This window comes from Mugil cephalus, chromosome 3 (genome assembly GCF_022458985.1).
Source record: "Mugil cephalus isolate CIBA_MC_2020 chromosome 3, CIBA_Mcephalus_1.1, whole genome shotgun sequence".
NCBI classification, from domain to species: Eukaryota; Metazoa; Chordata; class Actinopteri; order Mugiliformes; family Mugilidae; genus Mugil; species Mugil cephalus.
The window spans coordinates 21,652,668-21,679,728 of record NC_061772.1 but is presented as its reverse complement, the minus strand read 5'-3'; the positions used below and the strand labels follow the sequence as shown (position 1 = coordinate 21,679,728).

Here is a 27,061-nt window from a genome sequence, read left to right as displayed (position 1 = left end):
AAGACACAGTCAATGCTGAGAAAAAACAGCAACTTAAAGTGATTGCATCGATAATTAACCACATAGCTCTACATTCTTTTTTTGGCGTTAGTTCACATACAGCTTACTCCTATTCAATAATTTTGTTTGATAATTTTTGATCATATTCATTTATTTTAGTTGAGGTACTTAACAGCTACAAGGGCAAAATATTTTAAAAGGCCATTTGTTTCCGAATGAAAGAGGAATGAAAAAGCAATGTCGTCACATGCATCCCAGGTCACCTGAGGCGTGGTCGGACAAGTCAAATATATCCCTAAATGTGTCCTAGGTGCACAGACATCTGTTCAAATTTGTCCAGACGAATTCTCATTTGATAAAGGAGGTCAGACAAAAGATTAATTTTGAATCTGTTTTTGAGGAGCCGTTTTTTCTCCTCCCAGAAGCAGAAAATACATCTCTGAAGCGAGTTAAAGTGCAGTATTTTCACAGACAGAGTTTCTCAGTGTCTCACAATTGGTCTGATTTTGAATCTGACATACATGTAATGACCCAGTCGACCAGAAGTCCTTGCCGGCCTTTAGTGGATTGTGTTTCTTTTTAATAATGTGCAGGAATAAAATGTTTTCCCCTTGTTACATATCTGAAGGGAGGGTTAGGGAACCTGGAGGACATTAATGTTCACACCAGTGTGTTTGCAGCTTTAGGCATTATCATAGAAACTGAGTGATGGTACCAATTTCTGTGTTGCATTGAAGCCACATGTTGAAATAATAGGGTTAAGTTCACTGCATGCCTGTAGTTTGAGGATGTGTGCATCCTATGTGTAATCTTGGGCTATACTGTCTCGGCATGTGGACTGAAATTGATTTAGCATGTCTCTAGATATACTCCCATATCTCTGTTGCGACAGACAGCTCATCTCCCATGTGCCCCAAAGCCCTTGTTAAGTTACAGAACAGATGCAGAACCAGCTCTCATATAACAGACTGACAGACGTCTTCTCAGCTATTCTCAGGTAACTTTGTGCAGTGCAATGTACAGTGTAATGCCTTTTCTGCAAATAATGAAAGAGATCATACATGGGGAAATTGTTTGGCTCAATCATTGAATGGCTGTATTATCAGAAAATTAGTCCGTCGGTTGCTAATCCCACTATCATCCTGTAGCCTAAAATCAGAGCGCAGCTGCATTGGCTGTAAATCATTGAGGCAGGGGGGCAATTACAGTAATTTAGCTTTGTGCTTAAAATGTTTGTGTAGGGGAATATTCTGCAGCTCAGCCTTGGAGTAACACGTGGCAGCGTGATACCGTGTCAGTGTTAAGATTAAACAATTAGTCAGTCACAGGTTTGCTGTGGATTAATTTTGATCAAACACGATTAAATATCGGCTATTTTTAATCTATATCAATCGCATTTGATTTTGCATGAGCAAACAGACCCAAGAAGGAAGGGAAGATATATGCACTTAATGTGTCTATTACACCTTCAACTGTTAAAAAAAGAACAACTTGAAACAGCTTAACAACATTTATCAACATTAATATGGCCCTGTTGCAACGTGTTGTAACTAACTAATTTATAGTACTGTGCTGACCTATGCACAGGCCCTTTCTACTTGTACCTCGTCAATCTGGCTCGCTCTGTAACAAATGCTAGTAGGCACTGTGTCATTCCAGGTAATTTTTGTTTCTACTTCCTGTTTCACTTTCAACAATGGTGACTGAAACTTTCGCTGAAAGACAAGTTTGAATGTTTGTATATCCACACCTCAGTGAACCTTACCAATTCTTTATTGATCCAAAACAATTTAGCTGGAGAAGCGGCTAGAAATACTAAAGCAAAAACATGCTACTGCCAAATGGACCAATCAGATTTCCCATGGAGAGGACCAACGCACTGTTTAATGTTTTCCATCTTTATTGGTTGGTTCGGCTGCCTGTCACTATCAGATCAACTGCCCACGTTCGATGGTAACTGTACTTGGATAAACTGGCCGAAATGTGCGACGTTCAGAGTCGCTCAGTCATGATAGATTAACCTGCATTGATGCGTTGACTTTTACAGCCCTAGTTAACATATAACCATGAAAGATTGAAAGGTGCCAGGCAGAACCTCCCTTCAGTATTATCACCATATTGATCCATGTACAAGAGAAAAGTTTCAAGGATGAGGACAAGGTGTGTTTGGAAAATTCCTTCTGTCATAAAAAATCCAAATAACACAGGTAATGTGCTAGTTCCAGGAGTGCTACCAGTGTACATTTCAGGTGTGCTGCTTTAAGTGGTAGTTAGACAAGGTAAGTTAGACATGTTATACCCTGAAAATTGGAGCTGTCAACAAGGATTCCTGTACCTGAAGCTTCCTGAAATATCTGCAAAAAATGTTTCCCTCAACGCATAAAAAATCGTAACATCAGCTCTTCTATTGTCTTTTAATGGGTGAAGTAAAATCTAACAAGTAAGTACACTTGAGAAACATTTCCATTTTATTGTCAGAGTATTACGTTAGAAATAAACTAAATGTGGGTTTGCATAATGGCGATCATCCTTTCTGTATGTTTCTGCCTTGAGCTTAACACAGACAAGATGTCTTTAAACTAAATCTTTTAAACTAGCTGTCGACGTGTATGGTTGTGTGTGTAAGATTTTTAGTCGCGTTTAAAAGTTTTAACCATGTTAACCTTTTTTTAAAAGTTGTCTTTTCACATGAATTCACATCTTTCTTTATTGTAACAGTTTTTACCATTTCAATAAATGTATCTTCCTTTCACCCATTTTCATTTCCTTTGTTCAGAAGGACAAATAGACTCAGACTATCACATCAGGAGCTTATCTTCATGCAGACACTCAGTTTGATTGCCTTTCTACAACACATGGTTTAACATGAGGGGGAAAAAGCACATGGAAACTTAAGTACACTTAAAGCAGCCATCTGGAAGATTTCACTCCTGCTGGATTTTGCGACACCTGTGGTGATAAAGGTAAATGTGATTTAACATTACAGCTCAGAGAATTCAGGGGGAAGTTAAACCAGCAAATGTTGTTTTAGTGCAGACGGCAGGTTATCCTTTTTCTCTAATTCTGCCCGAAATCGTCACCTGGTGTGTCTGCAAACGGTGAAAGCAGTTGGTTAACGAGCTGCATTTCCTGTGAATACTTCATATTAAAAGCCAACTTGTGTTTTCTTTACATTTAAATGCTTTTTATTAGCATCAGTACCAATCACGTTCATATCTGTTTATAGAGACTATTGTATGTTTCATGGTTGTAAATTTTAGATGTTTTGTGTAAATGTGCTTCTCTGTTTTCCTGTTTATTTAATCATTTTTCAAGTTTTACCTAACACCTCTGTGATTCCACTCTCCTGTCTGTCGTCTGCACGCTCCGCCCCTCATTGGTCTCACCTGTCTCTTGTTATTCCATCAGCCTTTGTGCGTGGGTGCACGTACATAAATAGCCCTGCTTTTCTCTTTGTCAAGTTCTCTGTGATGTTAACCTGTTTGTCTCCCTGTTCAGTCTCTCATGTTTCATCCTGTTTTCATCTTGGTTTTGGTCTTTGGCCATCCCTGCAGCACTTTAGGGTTTCTGAGTTCTTTTTGTTTTGTTTTGTTTAGTTTTTTTCTAAACATATTGGCACTTTGATAATCATCACAAACCACTGCATAAGCATGAGCTGTTCCCCCTCCCCTGAGAGACTCCTTATCCTTAATCAAAGAACTGTGATAGTAATGATGACATCAAGATAACAAAATCACTCAACAGTTCGTAAAAGATCAGAATGAGGTGTATTAGTGTTGACAAGAGTTATATCAGTGTTAAACACAGAGGAAAATAAAAAAGGAATTATTAATAACAAACATAACAGAACAATACATTCAGTACAGTCAGTATTGGATGTCTCATCCAGATAATCAGTCTGGGGAAAGGGAGCCCATTCCACTAAAGTCATTGATCAGAGGTTGATGTAAAAATGTAATCTTAACATTGTATTACGCAGCCATGAAGTGGGTGATGGAGGTGACAAGTTCTTCCATATTCTACAGCGAGCTATTAATGAAGTAAATTTTCATAGAGTAAGAGTTAGAGTAAAAAAAAAGTAACCTGTGAGCATGGTTCTGTTATTTGTTCAGATATTACTGAAATTATTCTGAAATAAGACTCCCAGTAATCCCTTAGCCTAATGCATGACCAAAACATATGAGTAAGATTACAAGGAGCATGGGAACATCTGTCACAAGTGTCAGTCGTGTCTGGGAATATCTTGGCAAGCCTGGATTTGCTATAGTGTATCCTATGAACCATTTTAAACTGTATGAGTTTAGATGTAATTTCTTGCTAACAGCTGCGCTGCCGGATTAGGACGACATCTGGACCGATTTAAAAACGCTTTTTCTCACTGTGGTGAGTAAATGTCACATAGGGGTGGCGTATCCGTTTAAGTGAAACACAGATATTTGTTATTCCTGCCACATAAAAAAACTAAAACTTTTTTTTAATTCTGACGCTGGAGGCAACAAAACTAAATTACTTTCTGTCGTTAAACCCTTTATATCAAACGACGTAGTGGCAAAATTAAATCACAATCAGCAGCGGGTTGTGATATTATGTATGTATGTACCATGTATGATTTTTCAGTGAATGGATTATGGCGTCTTCACCGCAGAAAGATCATTTTTCAATTAGTTTGATAAACTAATTGCTTATTGTGTAGAGGGAGCTTAATACGACGCAGTGTCACAGATGAAGCGGCCGTTCTGATCACAACTCAAACTGAATGTCACTGTAATGGGCAATGCAGCAATTACGTGTCATTCATTTATTAATGAGCAACGTGTGGCTATTTTTATACTGATATCGTATGGAAACGTTCATCAGGGGAAACTTAAGCTGAGAAGACAATTATGCACCTAAAACTGTGTGAGATAAAGAAACATATGACAGATGGACGTTTTAATAAAACACACTGACAGAGAAATGTGGTCCACACACAACACATCAACTGCTAATGACATCAGAACTGCACTACACTTCAACACATGTTTCTTCTTCTTTTGACAGTATTTATTATATATTGCTTTTTTTCATTTTTATTTGAAATTGATGCGTCAAGGGAATTGCATCTTAATCTCGTTTTACTGTGTAAAATTACATGACAATGACAAAGGCATTCAATTCAGTGCAATCAAACCAGACATTAAATCATTAAATCTGAAGGTACAGCAGTGCTTCATATTATGTTCAGCCACTTCATTAAATTATCTGGCGAAATTCATGGAAAGGCCAACTGAAGAATTTTTTTTTTTCCTCTGTTTTCTGCCCGCACCAAAAAGGCACCAGTCTCTCCCACCGTGGCTTGTTTCTAAATCTGAAGTTGTTTTGTGTCCCACTCCCGAAAAAAATGATAAAAATTAATCAGTAATCGATCGGTGGCAGGTTCACAACGTCGATGAACTCCTCGTACTTTACAATCCCATTCGACTGCACGTTTGCCTCACTGAAGATCTCATCAACTGGAAAGAAAAGAAAAAAAAAAACGCTTTATAAGAGGAATCAACAAGACAGAGCGCTGTCTGAAAAATCCTTTGTCTGCTGGGGCTAGTCAAGACTGAATAACACAGTTTTTGGTCACCTCCATTCTTCTGGTTTTTGGCTGTGGGTGTTCTTGAACTGAGGCTAATTTAAAATGTGCTCAGTCAGGACTGCGAGGTTTTAAATCCCAAATGCTCCATCGGAGGTCAGATTGCACAACTTACTATTGGGGATATTTAAAAAGCTCATAAATGGTGACTTTGTACTGTAAACTTCTACATGATTTGAGTTATTTCAGGATGTCTAACATAGTGGTGAGTTGTCCCTGTCGTGGAATTACGATGTTGGTGGAAATGACAGTGAAGACTCAGACGGCTGGCGCTGAAACAAGGTTTAGTGATATCAGGAGAAATGGTAACAGCTGTTCGTGCACTCGGAGCCAGGGCCGCCCCAGAACTGGCGCTCACGCCAGGAGGAGTTTAAGATGTGAAATTAGGTGGGAGGTTGAACCGCTGACTGTCACCATCTGTGGTGGCCGTCGGTCTCTCCGGCTAACTGTGGATACCCTGTTTTTGTCTCTTGCAAACAAAACAAGGTCAAAGAGACCCTGAACATTACCGACTCTTATTAATTCAAATACTTTTACGTTTCCACTCCATGACATTTAAGTGAGAAATAGTACTTTTCATTTATACTCTTCTTACCTTTATCTTCTAACTCTTAATAGCTTCATTTCATAGCTTTGTAAGCTTGGTTTTTATGACCCTGAATGCAGACATATTTCTTTTTAATGTGCCTTTCTATTCACTATGAATACCGTCACCAGTAATTGGTTATTTACCAACGACGCACATTCATTCATTAAACAATCACTACAAGGATGTATTCATATATTTCCAGTCTCCTTTCAATTACTTCCAGTGTCTGTTTATTTAATCATTTATATTTTCCCTTCATCTGAGCACCGTTTGAGCTTCTCCCCCTCATTTAATTGCTTTGTCATGTAAAGGAAAAATATCCTCGTTAAACCGTTTCTCGCGGCAGCCGCAGTGAGACCACCTTCGCCGGGTAAAAGAGCTGAGCCGCTTGCAAGCACCTCCGCCTGCTCTTTTAGTTAAATGGCCTCGGTATCGGTTCAGTACTTTGCTGCTACTTGATGGATATCTCCCCATTGAGAGACCAATTTAACTTTTTTTCTTTTAAGGAGCTATCTACTCGGAATAGTGAGTTTGAATCTTTGAATTCCACCTTTGTCTTTCTCTGAGGCTCATGCCTCGTTGAAACACAAATCATCCATTAACCACACATCGGCATCCCTGCAGGAGTCCTCCCACCAACCCCACAGCTTCAGATTTATATTTAATGATTTCAGGAATTAAAATTGACCTCTTATCATTCCGGTCTTCTTGCAAAATAGAAAGAAAGAAAACGCCTATTTATACCCAGCAAAGTGAACTGAATGCTGTTCGTGAACATTCTGGAGCTCATGCATGGTCTTCGTCTCTTTTGAAAGCTGAAGTTTCTGCCACAAAAGTCAGAGTCACGTAGTCTTGAGTAATCAAAGTTCGCACACAGTTCAAAATTAAGAAGTTGCTGGTTTCGCCTGAATTTGTTTTGTTTCTAAAATGTGTTGGTTGAATCCTATAATGACTTTTATCAGTGGAATCAGAAGAAGGTTACATGTAGCACGCAGCATTTACTCAAACGCAACTCGTGTACAGACGACCCAACAGAATGTTAAAGGGTGAAACGTTTTGTTACGAGGTAGAAAAAAAACAAGTCCTAAATCAAATATATGAAAACAAAAACATGCGTAAACTGCTTAAAAGAAATGGTTTGTGCATTGGCTTGCATGTCGCATGGTTCACCTAGAAAATAAAACTGACCATCTTGTTGAACATGTGCTGGACCTGACATTCATCTGGATGTTACTTAGACATGTAGCACCCACCTAGACCAGACCAGGCATTAGGCGGTCATAATGTTATGACTGATACGACTGAACTGCAATTGTTCGAGCTTCAGAGGCAGATTGATTTTTTTTACCGCTGCAAAATACTGAGCGTGTTTGCTCGAAAACACGTGATGATAGGCTTCGGCTTTGTTTGCAGAACCTCAAATATATAGGACATATTTAGAATTTCATTCCTTCTTGACGAGCTTTCATCCCACAGCAGCAGCAGCGGCTGAAACAGTACAGAGTATTTCCCTGACAGCGGAGTTGAGAGTCGTGTTTATGGGACCTGGAGTAAACACCAGCAGAGGAGCCAGTGTACACAGACGGGTTATAGAACAGCTGTGACGGGAGAAGACTGGCAAACTGTGGTGGATTTAGGGAAGCCGCCTGTAATTCCCAGAGAGCTCAGACATAAAGCCAGACTCGCTTTGGTCAGAGTCACTGGATTTTTATTTTTTTATTTATGGATCTCAGAGCGCCGAGGGAAGATACACAAACATGACTCAGGAAAGGAAGAGACTGAACTGAACTGCGAAGGAGAGAGTGTTGGTCCGACCTCGTGCCTCCAAAACAGCTGTGACTCATCAGAGAGCGGACATGGGCCTTCTGAGGGTGTCCTGTGGTGCCTAGCAGCAGGATGTTATTCTGTATGGGTTTAAGGGAGGGGCCACTGTGGATCAGAGTTGTTCCAATGCATCTGTCTAGGTGGGTCTAATGCATGGTCTGGTCTAGGTGGGTGCTACATGTCTAAGTAACATCCACACGAATGCCAGGTCCAAAAGGTTCCCAGCAGAACATTGAATTGTCACTTGTATTGTTACTTCTCATTTCAGAGGTTTTAATGTTGTGGCTGATCGGGGTTCTGTCACGTTCAAGCTTAATCTCCACGCTTTAACTTCATAGTTTAATTTCAAATCCTGCACGCTACATTACAGATTTAAAAACTGATCCATCACCCTGTGCCCTCACTTTTGGTTGTCGAACATATTTAGCTAACCTACATATTGACTGCACTGATCCGGCCTTAAAAACAAAACCAAAAAAAAAAATGGAAGAACAGATTTTCTCACTCCGCTGCTTCCGCCCGCTACAACGAGCATTCACTTTACCTTCTTTGTTCGTGAGTTTCTCTCCTAACTGGGTGAGCTTGGCCCGCAGCTCACTCGCCTGGATGTGTCCCCTCTTCTGCTTGTCTGTCATCCTGAAGGCCTGCAGGATTTCGTTCTTGGGGTCCTCCTGCTGCATCTGCCTGTGCATCATTGTCAGGAACACAGAGAAGTCCACCTCGTCTGTCTTTGCTGAACACAAACGTGGCACCAAAAGTTAGGTCCGGTGTACACGGAGGGGTAAACACATACATATAATCAGATCCAGGCAGGCAACACTTTGAATTACTTCCCCCCTGTTAGATGTTACAGGACAGTTCAGTCACACACTGCAAGACTATTTTTTATGCAACAAACACCACTTGTATGCACCAATATACTTGGCAAGAAAGTCTTTTCTGATTCTTGTTCAGCTGTACACACTCACAACAACTTCTTTGTGTAATATATCCTGTTTTTTTGCCTTATAATGTTTTTTTTTGTAGTGAAGTATTGCTGCTGTCCAACATAATTTTCTATTGAATACTGCTCCTTATTACTCCTGCTTTTCTTAAGTATCTTAGTTTATATAAATGTCTTCTATGTCTGAGGTAGTGCTATCCAAATCTCATTATGCTGATGTCCAGCCTTAATATCGTGACAGTAAAGGTCTTCTGGAGTCTTAAAAACTAGAAAAGAAACAATGTTTTAGGAGGAAACATCGTATTCTTTTTGCTTTCTTTAGCTTTTCCACTCCATTTACGTCTTTTTTTGTGGACTTTTGTTTCTAATATCCCTATACTTCATGTTGTTGACGTCATAAAGATATGTTTTATTGCCTTATAAATGCCTTAAATGCTTTCGGATGAAAACAAAACTCCACCTCTTCTCAGCGAGCTGTACAGGCCAAGTTCCAGCCTCTTGGCTTTTTATGACACGGTGACATGTCTGATCACACAGGTTGCTGGTGAACCGGGGACTCCAGCGTTAAGACCGGTTGTTTTATTCGACCCTGACTGGCCCCTCACACCAATTAAGAGTCACTTCATGATGTACGTTACCAATTTTGTGGACTTGTAGGTGTCGGTCGATTTCTCCGAACGTGGGGCTTGTACCCAGGCAGCGCATGACTGTGATCAGGTCTTTGGCATCTATCTTGCCCTTTTGCTTCTTGTCATACAAGGAGAAGCATTCTTTGAACTCTAAAATGGGAAAACATAAAGTATTAAATTGCGGCAGGATCATTCATTTAGTTGCTCACCCATCACAGAGTAACAGGTTCACTTATAAGCACAGTTCAGAATTGGATTGTTGAAGTGAAACAGTAAAAGCATGTAGCGCCGTCGTGTAGATGAAACTCACCATTGATCCTAACCTGTGTGAGGAACTTGGCCTGCAGGTTGAAATTAGAGCCATAACGTCACGTGTCAGTTAAATACACAAACATTATCCGTTATATGGTTTAACACAAAAATGGCTTAATGGATACATTTTTTGTTCTTACCATGTCTAAACTTGCTGCGTTTCTTTCCAGGAAGGAGACAGTCTTCTGTAGCCTGTGTCACCCGTCCCTCTGTCTAAAGTCCACCGCCCGTAGGCTTTGACGTAATTTAATATGTGTTGCTGTGGAAACAGAGATACTAGATCCACAGCGCGGCTTTGTCCCTTCTCTTACAGACACCCAATAAAGGGACGGGACCAATTATGGCCGTAAAATTATCATATGCTTCAGCAGACTCGAATTATTACTTGTATTATGCGTGCATAAAGATGTGTGTGCATGTGCTTGTGTAGATGTCTTTCTGAGGACACCGTCAGAGTGAGGACATTTGTACAAAGTGAGGACACTTCATTACAAGGCTGTTTGAGGTCCGGTTCATGGGTAAAGGTTAGAATCAGGTTATGGTTGGGATTTGGGTAATGGTTTGGCACTAGTTGAGATGGTTAGGCTTAGGATAAGAGGCTCGGGAATGCATTAGGCCAATGAATGTCATCGCAAAGACAGCTATGCAAATGAGTGTGTGTGTGTGCTTGTGTGTGTACTCCTACACAGCTATCTTTCTGAGGACCAGTTTGAGTTTTACGCCATCAGAGTGAGGACATTCGTGAAAAGTGAGGACATTGTGGCTGGTCCTCGCTTCCGTACAAGGCAGTTTGAAGGTTAAGATTCAGACGTGTGTGTAAATGTGTGATGGAAAACACACTGTTTTAACCGCAGGGTTTATTAAAAACACATTCACAGTCAAATAATGTAATTTTAGATAGAAATGCAAGTCAGAAGCTCTCAGCAGAATGTCAGGTTTTAAATTTCATTTGATTTTCATTCGAATAAACATACAGAAAATTCAATTTCTAAAGCACCAGCATGAAGAATGCTATAGCAAACATTAAAATTTGCACATTAGCATTATGAATAAAGGCAAAAACATCCACTTTAGGTGTAAAAAAAAAAAGCAAAACAACAAACACTTGAAGAGTTCTTTTCATCTTAAAAGCAAAACCATTTCATCAAAAATAATGCAGTACAACATGTGGTGAGCGAGTGCATGAAGGCAAAAGTTAACGTATCTTACACAGAAAATAACGACAATATAAAATTAATTGAAAAGCAACCGTGAAAGCGTGGAACTGACCTGATATAATATCTGACAAACCGAGTTCAAATCCTGCTTCAAAACTCATTTTTATGGACGTCATCGACCAACGAATGTATTCAGATTATTTTAACATTGTCTTTTATCTTCTTATTTAAATCTTTTTTGGTTTTGTATTAATATATTAGACCATTTCAGGCCTCTGATCATTTTCCTACCACTGTGAGACATTAGTTCTTCCAATGCAACTACTATGAAGTTCTGTAAAGTTCATTAATCTTGCATGACATGGTATCAGTACAGATTTAGATATTGGGGCACAGACACAGTTTTCATTATTTAAGCCGGTTACCAAAACACATTGAAGTAACAGTTGTATAATGGACATAGCTGTAATGTGCAGATGCTGTAATTTTAGGATGCTCACAGAAAATCACAGATTTTCGGACCTTTTGAATGAGCTCTCTCTGTGCTCGTCCATACCTCGTTATATTATCACCAGTGGTGTTGTTATCTTTTCCTTCAAAATGTACCAGACTACTGATTAAGCCTAATGTTCGCGCTATCTCTCTGATGGGTTTGTTTGATAGTCCCTTTTCCCCGGTGCTGAGAGCTCCTTTAAACACATGTTGTGGATTCACAGCAGCTGTTTCCAAATGCTAATACCACACTAAAGAATCAACTCCAGACCTTTATTCTGCTTAACTGACGAATAAATAATTCAAAAAACAACATCTCACATCTGTCCATGAAACACCTTTGAAGCCAAGTGTCCTATCGACTTTGATCACCTGAAAGTTTTTTTCTTAGCGCTGGCGGCGTCTTGACCTTTCTACAGTTTCTTTTCCTTCTTGGTAGCAGGTGAACTTGTGCCAGAAGTACTTTTTTTTTTTTTTTTAACATGGCTGGTTTCCTAAAAGGTCCTCACCCTCCCTGAGTGCTTAAGAGTTGACTGAAAGCATTTTATTATCGAAACATTTTCTTTTACACGACACTCCATTATAGAACCGTTTAAATCCTCGAGGTAGTTCCTGCATTTAACATCATTTACCGTTAAAGTGTTTTAAGAATTGAAGAGCTTTGTTTTCCCCCGATGAGTGTCACATGTACCTGATGTACTGTGCTCGTCTACTTACTTATATTTTTCACAACCTCAGATCAGAGCAGTGCTTCTTAGATCTGATTGTCTATGCAAAGTCAGACCAAAGAGGGCAACATTTCACATGCATGAATATAGATCAATGAAACTCAGTTAAACAAGGAACTACCTCAGAACCAAAACTGTAAACCCGAACAGAGGAGACAAACTCCTTTGTGAATACTTCTGAAAGTTGCCGAGCCTTCAACTGAACAGCAAATTTGGTGCACATAATTTGTCCAGTTGCGTGAACTGTCTCTGTGGAAAAGTCAATCTGTCCGTCAGTTTGCACCAACACAAGTGGTTTCTGTCATTCAGAAACACACAGGACATGGACACGTCGTTCAGGGGCTCTCTACTTAATATGCAAGGTGTAGAAGGACCAGGGTTCTGGCACATAAAAAAGTCCAGGGTACTTGTTGCGAAGCACCGGGTCGTTCCACAGATAGGCCACCCACAGAGCCACCAGGACCACAGTAACAATAAAACTGTAGAACAGGAACAGGCCGTTAGTGTCTGGGCTGAGGCCTAAACGCCGTTGATATATTACCATGGCTACCATGGCAAGGAAGGTGACGAGGAAAAGTTCAGTGATTTGTCCTTCAGTGACCAAGTACCTTGAAGAGATAAAAAAAAAAAAAGAGCAGAAGATGATAAGAACTCAGAGGAGCACCACTTTTCAAAGCTGTAAACACTTAACACTGTAACTAGAACAAGACCAACCCTCCTCAGTACTGACAAACATAACTTTTAGAATTTAAATTCGTCTCGCTACAAAACACTTCACAAACTACTTCAGTAGTTTAAATTCAAATTTAAAAAGTAATTACTTTTCCAAAATGCATATTTTTTGGATCTGGGGCCAGTCGTCGGTGCAGCTCTGGTAAGTTGGGATTTTTGCACAGTGAAGATGAAAATATCAGAGCTTGTTTTGCTCTCAACAGAAGATTGTTATGTATTTTTTTTGTATGAAATGCAATTTCGAAATGCATTAAACTGGGTGCATGGCGACTTAAATTGGTTCTGTCAAAGTTTTTTTCCATCATTATGTAAGTGACTCCAAGTTGCTGTTATAACAAAGCAAACATTACAATACACTCTGTTTCAGCTTCACTGAAAGTCAAACAGAAACTAATTTTAAAAAGAAGTGGGACTGTAATTTTTTAAAATATGGGTGCCCTTCGCTGCTCAGTGAGCAGAGGAAAAGTTATTTAGCTATTAATGTCCCCAGATGTATACCACATTTATTAAACAAGAGGGATGTATGGCTTTACGTAGACATTTTAATATTAATTTGTTAAGCTACTGAAATGTAAATGTTTCCTATGCAAAGCAACATCAACAACATTTTACCTTAAAATACCAGATTCAGAATCACTACGAAGGCAGACAGACTTCTAATAAATGGTGCCTATTTCATTCCCTCTCCATCCCAAACACCTGTCAAACGCTATGGCCTGGGCTCACTGGGTAAATTCTCCCCAAAGAAGCGGTTTACACTTTAAACTGAGCATGATGGACTTTCCACCAGCTATAACAAAAATCCGCCAGGTGTTCTCACTAAGGACAGAAGCAAAGCGACTGAAGAGGACGCTGATGGAATCATTGTCTGACCTCAGCCCTCACTCATTGACGCTGTAGATGCTCGCTTTCTCTCAAGAGGAACAAACACTGTGAAGGACTCTTCCCACCTGTTTGACCTCCTGTCCTCTGTGAGACAAGACAGGCTCATAAAAACGTGCGCCGCCATACAACTGAACAGTTCCCAAGGATATAGAGCGCTTTGACAAACACACTGAGTGACTCTAAACCCTGTGCAATATATTTAATGTGTAGCACTGTTTCCTGGTCTGTACTGTGGATTGTTTGTGATTGGGTTTTGTAGAGTATTTTATGTATGTTCGCACTTTGCTCACACGCTTTGATGGGGTACTTGAAATTTCTAATGTATCCATTATACAATGACAATAAAGGTTTTTTATTTTTCGTTTCATTTCATTTCATGTTTGGCTGTTTGCAAAGTTGCTAACAGACCACTTCAGCGGAGGTTTAGTCACATCCTGCAGCCCAACAAATGCATGCATAGTTATACAATCAGTATTTACAATAGTAGTGCAAAGGTCAATTGCACTCCAAAATTATACGTGTGCCTGTTTGCAAACAATAGCAAATCAAGCACAATAGGGATTTAATCTTTTAGCATCTGTTTATGAATAAACACTTATTTTCATGCCATAGTTTTGCTAAAAATGCTGCTCAATTTGCTCAATTTCCTGTTATTGGAGTGCACTACAAAGACCGTAAAGCACTACCTATGTAACTGCGTGAATCATGTATTCATGGAGAAGATGCACACGGTTTTCAGCGATCAGAACACTGACCAATAGTAGAGAGAGCTGGGTCCAAGCAACAGCCAGCCAGAGATGGGAACCTTCTTCTGTTCTTTAGCGTTGGAGAAGCAGCCGGCGAAATAGATGACCAGAATGATGAAGAAAGGAATGTACCTGGGGGAAGAAAACAGATTATGAACTCAACTGGATCACCATCAGAGTGAAGTACGTCTTTGTCATCTGATTATACGAAATGGTGTAGGAAGTAATGTGTTTTTAATCAGCTTCATTTCACAGAAGAAGCTCATCAAAATTCCTGTTTTCACTCAGCTCAAGGCTAACTGCAGGACAAAACCCCAGCTGGGCAACAGCTGAGTCAAACACATCCAAATGTCTGAGAAAAAAGAACTTGCTTCTTTTTCTCTGTGTCTTGAAATCGTTAGCCCTGAAAAGATAAGATAGGACTTTATTTATCTCCGCAGGGAAAAGAGGGTAATCTAATGTGCGTGTTTCTTTTAAATTAACATCAGCAAAAGCGGCGGTTAAACACCCTAGTACACGTTATTAATTTCAAGAGATTGTCTCTTGACACACTATCATCGGCGTGTACTCTGATTACAGATTACCAGCACTCTTCATGTTTTCCAACTCCAAACCACATGCAACAAAGATCAATCAGTTTCTTCAGATGATATGTATTTGTATACTGAGAGAACACGAAGCCTAAAGCTTCATATCAAGGTGTGCATAATTATTCGACAAGTGAAAATGCTTTTCATGCAACAACAGAGAAAAGAACAATCACGTCCAACAGGCTCACAAAGAACGCATGGTGAGGAAAAGTCACAAAATAACTGCAAGTGACTGGAGCCACTAGGGATCCATTATCCTCCGTTCCTGCAACCTGCCTTGAGTACAAGGTCCTCAGAGACATGGGGAAGGTAAAGAACGCTCAAACACAACCGCCACTGAATTTGATTAAAGCTGAAGAGTTGAGATCACTCAGAGGAATACCCGAAGACGGACTTCCCAACCAATTCATGGGTAAAAGTGGAAAGAGAGCGGTGGAGGAGGTGCATGGCCCTGTGGCTGGATCACTAATGATCACTGGCCGCCACCTTGAGTCAAGCAGCAGAAACGATGGAGAGCGGGATGGGTGGGAGATGAAAATCAGCGTCCAACACCTCTGACAGTTTTAAACTTCCTCAAAGAAAATCCTTAGAAGAAATCTGCAACATTCAAGGAGTCCACGGTCTTTATAGAGGACAATGCTCAGAGCTATGCCAGACACCAAAGGCCTTGAAGATGACAGCATAGTTGCCTGGACCCCCTTCCTAACCTGATTTAAATTCTACTGAAAACTTGTCGGCCCTCCTCCAGTGTGAGAATTACACAACAGAAGCATCTGGGAACGTTGATTGAGAACAGACCGAGGAATCTGACTGGCTCCGTGGAAAATCCAACGGTTAAACAGGTCATCGAATAACTTTGAAACAGCGAAACAGCACAGTAGCCGTGTTACGTATTAGTTACTCTAGAAAAAGTTAGTTGGGGACAATCATTTCTGTGATTTGGTCGCCTTATAATTGTGCACGACATTAAAACCACCTGCCTAATATTTTGTAGGTCTCCACTGTGCCTTCAAAAGACTCACGAGGATTGACACGGGCCTTCATCGTGACTTTAGAGAGAGACTTCAGGCAGTTTGGATGTGAGTCATTACCTCATTCTATGTTTCATGTTTTTAATTGTTCCTGAGCAGTCTTTGTGATGTGACAGGCCGCGCTGTCCTGCTGGGGATGGCTGCTGTTTTGGAGAGTGGGGGATGCATAGTCAGTAACAACATTTAGGTAGGTCAAATTAACAGCCACATGAATGCCAGCACCAGAGGCTGCACTGCAACGACATGACCAATGTTATTCACTACACCTGTCTGTGGTTTTAATGTTGCGGCTGATTGGTTTTATACTGGCAGGGAGACCTTAGTCCAACGACATTTCTGTTTTGTAAAATTACTCCTGAGGGATAATATCTCAGATTTACGTATCCCATTATATGCGTTGTGTTTTGCGGATTCCTTCCAGAGTTACAATGTTCCTCGGCATATTCTCGCCGACACTGCATCACCACGCACAAAACAGCAGGATCAACTCATGTAAATTGAAATTGAATTTCACCACAACAGGGAAAAAGCACAATGATGGGGCGCCATAAGCCACATGAGAACTACGCTTCTTCCTGCTCACAGTAAAAACCCATTCCATCATTTCATCATGTCAAAATAAAGGTTTTACCCTTGTTTCCCTGCACATTGTCAGCACTCCACTGCACACATGTGCTGTAAACTGTCACCACAGAGCGGCTCAGGCTTTAATCTGGTTTGTATTTAGAGATGGAAAACCTCCCCAGATTCCAGCACACTGTGAATTGTCTGCATATCTCACGTGAGTTAAAATTCTCAGAATCTGCACTTTTGCTCTCCTAATTGCTACCGTGCGTTCGTGCGTCTTCAACAGACACATCTGTCGCTGCAAATACAATCGTTCGTATTAATGCAGGAGCTGTGGTACGTTTAATTCTTCATGGCTGAGTCACTTGCCCACCGCTGTGCAGTACGCGCAGTACGCATGGAATCATCACAAACACATACCACATTAGGTGTCCCAGCTGTTCGTCATAATAATACAGCAGCTCAAAGGAGTCGATCTGTAAAGGAAGGACCAAAAGGCGGAATTATTACAGGCCTCATTACAATGTGTACATGTTCTGCATGTTACAGTGGTACAATGTTTTATTCTGCGTAAGCACTCTTATGCAACAGTGCCACCTACTGTTACAGCAGCACTTTATTACAGCAGTTACACAGGAGGCACATCTCCAGACAGATGGCAAATCAAAAGGGGAAAATGGGTACACGAATGCACATATCTCAAAGGGGGTTTGAAAGTGGCCTAATCGGGGTGAAAATGATGTGTAACACGTCATGTCGCCGTCACTGCATCCTGATTTCATCCGTGTTGCACATCAGTGGGAACTTGTCAGACAATGCTCCGCCACCATTATCATCAGAACAGTGAATATTTAACGCCTCATTCAGATGATCACTTACCTGCAGTTAAAAGGTCTGATGGTACACCTGCTGGTACAGTATCTGATTAATCTCACCTGCTTTGCACCTTATTTTGATGTTTAAATTTGACTCAGCCGCTCACTCAGTCCGTCCCTGTGCTAATTATCCTGTTCCGCATCTTATTCGAAAAGCATGTCTTTTAAAAGCTAGGTGTCTGATGATGTAAAACTGCAAAACTAGCTTCATCAGAGATAAATTCCCTTTAAACATGAACATGCCATTTTAAAATCGTACATTTATATAATTGAGTCACCTCAGTGAAGGACACACATTACTGCTTTTCAATGTGTCAGTATATATTAAAAGAGAAAATATGATGGGAGCACACACTGCAGACTTCTTAATCACACTTATATTTAATTTTGCTCTCAGAAACTTGCGAGATATTTGAACAGCTGAACAGTCGGATTGAATTTCTGTATCTTCTTCTCTTCTCCATCTTAATTTCTTTATCATCAGACAAATTCCAGTCAAACTGTCAGATTAGAGCACACTTGTGCTTTCAAGTTAAAATCTGATCTTTTGATACTGAAGATAGAGTTTGTATTATATATATGTGATTCAGTCATCTGTAATAGACAGAAATAAAGGCGTTACATCTAAAAGGAGACAATAAAGGGATGCTGTTATTCTTTGGCCCGAACAAACGGCACCTCAGATCAACCAAGGACTCCTCACATGTTTGCAGGAGATTACTGAGAGACACATAATAGACTCCGCAGGCCTATTATCCAGGCTTTCATGTGCGCCTCAGCAACTTGATTAATGTCAGCTTTCTGCGGCAAACTTCTCTCTGAAAACTGGTGGGAATCAAACATTTTCAGTCCTCTTCTGGATGACGAGAATTGGGAGAAACTCAAATGACAAACAGCACGATATCTACGGTGATCGTAATTCATTTTGTCTTCCACAACAAAGCCTGAAGACGAGGACGGCATCAGCTGCAAGCGGCACGTTAATGCTTCTAATACAGCGTTGAGCTGTTTTTCTTCCTCTATAATGACTTAATAATGTTTTTATTTGCCTTTATTACCACGGATTTTTCTGTATCTACTGCATCAGTGGCATTGCATGCGTGGTCACTTCCTGGGTTTGAGTCATCTGAGCTTTGTGTTGTGTCTCTAGAATAACTAACATCAATTTGAAAATCATAAAAAACATGTGCGTTTTCAATAAGTGAGAGAACCTTCACGGCTTAATATGTTCCATCCTTTTCTATCATGTCCATTATAAACAGTGCTGTTTGTTCTGACAAAGTGGTTCTGATCGTTTTGTTTGTGCAGTGTTCTGCTGTGAAAGCTACTGTGATTTGCATTGGATCTGAAGTGGCGGTGGCTCGAGATGCATGTTAATGCTTGACGTGTGCGCATTTACATGGAGCTGCACACTTGTGATCCCCGAGGATGCACGTCAATGCCAGGTGTGGATGTAGTTTGTAGATTTCCATAAGTTAATTACAGTCAGCACACGTCACTGAACTTAAATAATAGTCACAACTTTTATATTTTCTTTCAGATTAAAGGAAGAATACAGAAAACAATATCTTGTCTGCCTGATTGGATCAACACAGCATGGTTCTTAACTCGTGTAATGAATAGCAACATTTTGTAAACATTTTAAATAGTTTCTACTTTTATAGATCTCAAATATTCTAAATAAATGGCTGAAAAATGATAAATTGGACAACTCAGACAATAATCAATAGATTGACTGATCAAAAAAAATAATCGTTTGTAGCTGCCCTGATCAGATCAAGACAGTGCATGAAGATAGATAGATAGAAAGCCTTTATTGTCCTATAAGGGAAATTCATTTTCACACTCTGAAGCTTGGCATAAGTCAACGTTTCAATAATAGCTGTGCTTTTGTTCAACTCTTGATATGTCACACACAAATCTATTATATCATGTTGACAACCAAGTCACTGAAAAGTAGGATGCTCATCTTCTAGATGACAATAACACGATAAAAGATGTGAGCTCAAGGGTGGAGAAACTTCCACCCCCACACTACACATTAAATTCTGCTGGATCTAACCACTGCGACAACACAAATACAGTACATTCTGTGTGGTGCGCTGTCACTTCCAGACAAGAAAAACGTAGTTTTTGTTCCTGAATTGCCGAATTGAAGAGTTACAGTCTTTGCTGCAACGTTTTGACAAGTGTTGGACCAAATGTATTTGTCTAACTACAAATAACCTACAGAAACCTGAGAAGCTAAACAACAACAACAATCGTTCCCAGTGTATTCAGTGTCGCCTATCGATATAGATGTACTCCACCTAAACAGAACAGACCCTTACCAGTGAAGCAGGTTTTAGGTCTTTGATGATGGGGTTCTCTCTGACAGACAGATGGAGCTGGTAGCCACTCAGGATTAGCCGGTGGTTGATGGAGTCTCCCACCAGGTGGATGCTGGCCCCCATGACAAAAAAGATGATGCAGAGGTAGACAGCAGTGCGAGACAGCGCCTTTGGACTGCGCTCGATCAGCTGCAATGAGAACAGCTGTATGCATTACCCGTTTTAACGTACTGAGGTTGCATCTTAAGCATTTGGCATCAACAGCAACAGTGTGTCTCTGTGTGTTGTGTCTTAGCTGTCATGTCAAACAGAACAGATGACAAAGTGACAAAGTGTATTTTTGCAACTCCGTAGGTGGCATTTCTGTCTGAGTTCCAATGGCTTCTGCTGCTGACGCCGTCTGCCCGTTTTCTTCAAAACAAATACTTACCTTTCGAGCCAACGAATAATATATAGCAAGCAGCTTGTTTTTAGTTTAATAACACACTCTTGGACATGAACTCATTTTTATAAGAAAAAAGTGTAACTTAATATTTCAGCCTGTTTTCTATCCATGTCTCTGTGTTGTTCAAATCTAATCTAAATTATCTGCCTCAGATGCAGGCAAAGGCACTGATGTCTTACTTTGCGTCTCAAGTGCCAAATTAGTTAGTCTGTACAAAAATAATTAACACTAAAACATACATAAAACATCACCCTGCGATAGACTGGCAGCCTATACCCAGCTTATTGCTCAGTGACAGCTGGGGTGGGCTCCAGCTCCCGCGCAACCCTCTGAGGACAAAGGGTTACAGATAATGAAAGAATAAGACCATAAAATATTTAACAGAAACTTTTTTGAGTCCTGTAACTGGGACAAAGTCAAACTAAAAGGAGAATATTGGATAACCCTCTCTTAAAGCTGGAAATGGACTGGCCTGAGCCACATAAAGATCGTGTACATTTGAAAAATAAATGAAACCTGCACTCTTTTATAACAGCCAGTCAGGGGCCACATCACTGATTATAAACTCAGATCGTGTAGGAGTCTCCTCACACTTACTTTTGTTTTTAATGTTCGTAAAACTGCAATGTTAAATTTGCAAATTGAAAATAATAAGAAGTCAAATATGGTTTTAGAGAGCGTGGCTTCCTTGTGGCTGAGAAGTCACTACTGTTTTGGTGTGAATGGTGAATCCTTGCCTCTCACTCCAATTCTGAATTAGACAGACTTTAGTGATCCACAAGGGAAATTAATTGATGATAGTAGCTTAACTGACACAAAAAGATGAGCTGTTATACATCTGGATATTATAAGGAATAAAGGAAGTTCTGTAGCGTTCACTGTGGCAGCGGAGCTGAATCATTCTGAATCGTTCACCCTTCACCCTTCATTCAGGGTGTAAAAATGCTCCCGTATGCAAAGGCTTCAGCAGGAAACATAAGTAAATACTGGGTGTTCTCATCCAAATGGCAAAGGAACTTTCTAAAGACTTACCTTGAGCATTAGGAATGGCGTTATCACATTGTAGGCCATGTGGAAATAGTCTCCAGCACTGGGCTTGTTCAGGGGAAACCACTCCAGAGGAAGGCAGATCTAACACAAGCAATACAAAGATGCATGACAATGGAGCATAAAAGGAACACATGGAGTGCACTGAGCATCTTTACCATGACAATGGGCCTTCCAAAGTCCAGTATCCAGTTCTGCAGAGTCAAACAGAGCCACAGGTCGAAGTGGAAGGGCTGTTTTTGTTTCCCTGAGTCATTTCTCTTCAAAACACCAGGAGGGCTGTGAATGCACAGGTTCAGTAATTATTATTATCAAAGCAAATGGCAGAAGAGAGGCTGAGCATTAAGCACCCATGCTGAGGATACTATTAAATCTGCTTTTAAAGTAAGGCTTTGCATGGTGTTCAGTGCTGTGGTACATTCAGCTGTTTGCTGTTTTGGACGATTAGAGTATTTTAACTGCTCTTCATACACAAGGCAGAAAAACCCATACAGACATTTGCATACAAATTGCATGCAATAAAAAGCACACATGTATGTGCACTTGAGTATTCACAGATCACATTAATATATAAGAGGGAGAGTGGGACAAATGCATCATATAAATGCCATTATACACACATTGTTTTCATTGTTATATCTGGTATATTTGTCAGTGAGACAAGTATAGGTTATATTTTCTCTTCTTCCATCTTTCAGTCAAATGGTTATTCACAAGGTGTATGTATGTGCAGACCTATTCAACTTGTTGTGTACTGTGTGCAGCTGTGCAATTTCCTGTAGCGCACTGAATGCAGTCCCTAGGCGTGCTCTGACATATACAGTGGGACAACAAAAGGATGAATGTGGCTGAATACACTGCGTATCCTTTCAGCGCTACACAACAGGCACTGCAAAAAGATCTGAGGCTGCTGACTACGAACAGAGCTGCAAAGTCTGCAAGCTTGCTTGAAGCAGTCTTTCTTACACTTCATATATTCACACACAGCAATAAAGGAAGGAAATACTGTTAATGAAACTGCAACCCTTAATCAAGCCACACAGAAGACTCTGCTGCCACCTGCAGTTATATCCTGTGTATATTACTGAATGCATTTTATTTAGGGGCGTCTGTGAACTAGTGGTGCAAGAATTGGATTTGGAGGACTGTATGCCCACTAGTTCCTTAAGCAAAGCACCCAACAGCCTAACAGCACGGCTGAACACTGCCCCGAGGCTGCTCACTACTCCCCGTGTGTACGAATGGATGGGCGAAATACAGAGAACAAACTCCTTTTGTGTGAATGCATAATAAACGCATCTAAATGTGTTCTTTTTGTGATAGCTGTTTTTGTGATAACTGTCTTTTCTGTGCATTCGTGGTTGTTGGATCGGTTGTGTTGTACTCTCTGCGGAAGGAGGTTGCAAATGTGACAGCTAGTTTCTCTAATTTTTATTGCTAGGTTACTGTGCACTGTATCTACTGTAATAGTGAGGACAGAAAACAAATACCAGTAATGCGACTATAGAAGGGCTTTTCCAGTTTTTGGTGTGGACATGTGAATGCATTTTTATATATTTATTACCCATACTACCTTTGTAGGAACATGTAAATACATAATCCCTGTAATTACTGTTTACACTTGCCCTTTAGTCACTTTACTCATACAGTCATGTGGACAGTTTGGAAAGTTAAAACACTTATTGTTTTTGGCATAGTTATATAGGTGCTGACTTTGTATTGTTCTATTTTTTTGTTAGGTGTTGCTTAAAAATGTCTTGTTCTCGCACGTCGTGCTGAATCTGAAGTCGGGAGCCTGAAGGCGGAGGAGAAAATGGCTTTAACTATTTCTGCTGTTACAGACAGACTACTTGCCAGTTCATTAGGTACACGGGTGAAAACAGACGCATGCTGTTATTACAAGCGTACACAAACTCCCCCTTCGTGACTGTTACAACGTTGTTATAGAAACGCATAAGCCCGCAAAATGAAAACACGGCTAAAATATTAGCCTAATGCTAAGTGTACCAACCTATTCATATGTAAATCGTTGCCTCGACGTTTTCGTACGGACTGCATTTTTCCTTTCCGTCTTAGCTTCGTCTAACTTAAACTAGCGCCTGACAATCCCGTGATCAAAACAGCCGAAACTCAATGGGGAACTCGACTACTCATCTTCTTTCGGTCAACAACTTCCTGGTTGTCACCTTGACCCCGCCCATGTGCAGAATCCACCAATCAAAGGCCACAGACAGGGGAGCCGGAAGTTCCAAAGAATACAACCAACCCTAACTGTGAGTGATGGTTTGTAGGCAGATTTCTCCAAGCCAAATTAAAATACACTGGCTTGTCAGTTAGCTGTGTACACTTGTGAAAACGAATACTTTAACAACTCCAGACCTTTCAGAGCACATCAATTTGTAGTACATAAAAAAGCTTGTAATTAAACAGCCTTGCACTGATCTTTGCTATTTGAAGTCTCAGTATTTTTTATATAACCGAGAGAGCTGCTGATTCAACTGCGTTTTCATAGTAAAAGCTGTGACTATTGTACTATTGGACTGAATTTTATTTATTTTGTTGCTCTGAAATTAGTTTCTATTATTCTGAAAACCCCATTTTAGTATGTGGGTTAGGCTCAATAACAGAATCACTTTTGTAGTTAGTTCAGTCTAGTTTAACAGCACCACAAACAACTTCCTCCATAATAGTCATAATAGTTACAGTTATCTTCTTCTTTTTCTCTTCCGTCCCTTTTCCTGTTTTGGGGGATTGCGAAGTGTGTACAAAGTTTAAAGGTCAAGAGGTTATTTATCAGATGTTAGCTTGTAAAACTAACTAGACGTAAGGAGATAAGTTTTGTTTGTGAATGGGGGTTCTTGGGGATGAGAACCATATATAATGTGACTGTGGGAGCTGAACGAGAGAAGGGATTCAACAACTGGCTGGAAACTCTCTCAGATTCGACAAGAGTTTTTGACATTGTTCTTTCTTGTAATAAACCTTTTTAAATGCAAGATAAAACTTGTCAGCGGTGATCACTTCTTTCTTCAGCACATCAATACACGACAATGTTCTGAGAAGTGAGTGGGCACTTTGCACAACTGGTTAGAAAGGCACCTTGGGCTCATTGGGTCACTGGTTCAAATCCTCTTTCTATTAAAGAGGATTATTCTAGATCTATTAAGTTTTCACTAATGGATTTATAACTGCAAGTCATAAAGAATAATTTGCAATGAATGAAGTAAGTTCAATTAATCCTTAAGCAAATTTCCATTGAGTTAAGTGAGTTAATAATTCACAGTTTCTTAATAGTGTTTTAAAAGTTTTTGTAAGATCGTGTGTCAAAACTTTAACTTGCGCTTGTTTTCACCAGAGCCAAAGTTTATCACGAGAAACTCTCTGTTGAGCTGTAACTGCAAAAATAACAGCTGCAGAAGATATTAGCGCAAGGAAAGGTCCGAGTCAGAGGCCCACTTTAAGTGGGAACAGACGTGGACGAATGTTTTTTCTGTTACCCTCGGAGTGATTAGATTTACCTTTTGGCCTGCACTGAGTCATTACATGCAAGCTATTACATGCCATCAGCCAAGTAAATGTATCAATAACAGCGATAAGAGGAGGATAAGCTGCACTGTAGTAAGAGGTGCAACTTTAGAGAGAAAGAAGAAGACATTAGTAAAACAGTTACGGTGGAAATTGTCTCTGGATAGCACTATGGACACATAAACATCACGCAAGAAAGGTTCAAAGTATTTGAGTATATTGTAATTATAATAGGAGACCACTGCAACACCTCACCACACAAAGTGGAGGGGTGGATCTCAAAAGTACAACAGAAAAACATTTGTCTCTTATAGTGTTAACAAAGACAGAGTTTGTCATGCATTGTTTGGCTTCCCAAAGCATGAAGAAGGGGAAACACTATCTTTGTGGTTGAAAATAACACAATAAGGACAAAATGCAAAACCCTTTTCAGATCAACTTCACTTCCACACAGTCTGTACATTTCCTTAGGCAAAATAAAAAATATAAGTACCATTGGGAAATGTTTATGCAAGGCCTTTAATATCCATAAACATTCAGACTGAAAGGGCCAAATAACCTTCCTCAATGTAAAACTAGCAATTGCCATTTAATCATCTCTGTGCACAAGGGACGAACTGAAAACTGATTGATATTGATACTGAATGAGTGTAATCTTCGGGTTCTTATGCAACTCTGCATGAAAAACAGACACAGTTCTGCAGTACAATCACAGCATTAGCTGCATTAATGGCAGGGGTCAGTTGCACATCTGTAAAAGCACCATTGATGTCGACCATTATGTGTAGGATGTAAAGGATATTTGCAGCTGAAACCAAGAATTTCACAAATACAACGCCTGGCGTTCTCAAATGTTTACGACAGAGGAGGAGGCAGCGTGACACAATGGTAACCGATGGTAACCATGCCCCTGTCACACATCTCATGAAAAGTGTTTTTATTATCAGGTGTATTTATGAAAAAACAATAAAATTCCTGAGGCATTCCTATTGGGCAGAGAACATCTGTTGAACTGAGGAAAAAAAAAAACTCCTTTTACAGAGCCAGGTCACCTGTTTGAAACTCCTCTTACAAAGCTAATATGAGCACACACATATTTGGCTGGTGTGAAAATCCCACCACTCGATGCATGCATTACATAAAATGCATAATAATCTAGTTTGTAAAAGATGCCTGGTTGGTGCAAATGAGAAAATGATTATGCATAGACAGTTAACATATTAATAAATGACAGACTTCATGATGCAGGACAGATTTCCTTTACTTCTGCTGCAATTTAATTTATCATGAATTAAGATTGCACACACGCAGTGAGGCATGCATGCAAGGAAATAACATTTATGTTGGTGTCTACCTTGTGGTTGTTGCTTAATGGAAATAAGAACTAATGACGGTTTACCACCTGCTCGGGACCCTTGGGTATCACTTAAAAACAGACAGTATGACATATAACAATGTCCCCCAGTCTAGAGTTGAACTACGATGCTTTCATTTTCTAACTTTTAGGCTTAATTAATAAAAAAGGGGGCAATAAAGTTCCGGGACTTTATTACAGTTGTACAGAATTCTGGGACCGTTGTATAATTGTTGCTAATCTGGTTTTATTGGTTCTGGAGAGATTAGTGACACATCCAATCATCCAGGGAGAACTGTTTCTTGTTTATTGTTGATATAAAACACTGACAAGATCATTTTTTAACAGATGCAAAACTTCACACTTTAAACTAGCTAGTGCAAGACACAAATGTACCAGTTTTCAGTGACCAGCAGATGTCCCCTTTTTTTTCTCCAATTTATTTGGGGATTTCGTCATCTCTGTGCACAGGGGACAAACTGAAAACCAATATTTAATGGTCGTGATGTTGAAGCAGCGCTGCATTAAAAATACAGAAACTAATTTAGAAACAGCAGATGACGACGATTCACTCAAAGAGCACTATGCTGCAAATACATAAATGTATAGAAAGCCAAAGTGGGCATTTGCAGATGCAGAA

At 40.0% G+C, this 27,061-nt stretch overlaps 2 protein-coding genes across 2 annotated transcripts; both read right to left on the bottom strand.

Moving 5' to 3' along the window:
• Positions 1-3,748: 3,748 nt before the first annotated feature.
• Positions 3,749-10,163, bottom strand: LOC125005003 (calmodulin-like protein 4). Its single transcript, XM_047579896.1, has 5 exons — positions 10,058-10,163; positions 9,916-9,946; positions 9,615-9,755; positions 8,578-8,766; positions 3,749-5,492 (listed from the first exon to the last, which is right to left on the bottom strand). The coding sequence occupies exons 1-5, from the start codon at positions 10,058-10,060 to the stop codon at positions 5,395-5,397; spliced, it is 462 nt and encodes a 153-aa protein (XP_047435852.1). The 5' UTR covers positions 10,061-10,163; the 3' UTR covers positions 3,749-5,394.
• A 596-nt stretch (positions 10,164-10,759) lies between these two features.
• Positions 10,760-23,681, bottom strand: cln6a (CLN6 transmembrane ER protein a). The gene is made up of 7 exons (XM_047581129.1): positions 23,554-23,681; positions 21,701-21,821; positions 21,528-21,626; positions 20,051-20,239; positions 17,266-17,321; positions 14,667-14,789; positions 10,760-12,902 (listed from the first exon to the last, which is right to left on the bottom strand). The coding sequence occupies exons 1-7, from the start codon at positions 23,598-23,600 to the stop codon at positions 12,641-12,643; spliced, it is 897 nt and encodes a 298-aa protein (XP_047437085.1). The 5' UTR covers positions 23,601-23,681; the 3' UTR covers positions 10,760-12,640.
• Between the last annotated feature and the right edge of the window lie 3,380 nt (positions 23,682-27,061).

Coding starts and splice junctions, on each gene's coding strand:
- cln6a (XM_047581129.1), bottom strand. CDS start 23,600: ATGCAGTCCGTACGAAAACGTCGAGGCAACGATTTACATATGAATAG. Junction 21,627..21,700: donor TTGGAAGGCCCATTGTCATG/GTAAAGATGCTC, acceptor TGCTTGTGTTAG/ATCTGCCTTCCTCTGGAGTG. Junction 12,903..14,666: donor CCCAGCTCTCTCTACTATTG/GTCAGTGTTCTG, acceptor TATCTCTTCAAG/GTACTTGGTCACTGAAGGAC.
- LOC125005003 (XM_047579896.1), bottom strand. Junction 9,756..9,915: donor CACACAGGTTAGGATCAATG/GTGAGTTTCATC, acceptor TTCCCATTTTAG/AGTTCAAAGAATGCTTCTCC. Junction 8,767..9,614: donor CCTACAAGTCCACAAAATTG/GTAACGTACATC, acceptor GTTTGTGTTCAG/CAAAGACAGACGAGGTGGAC.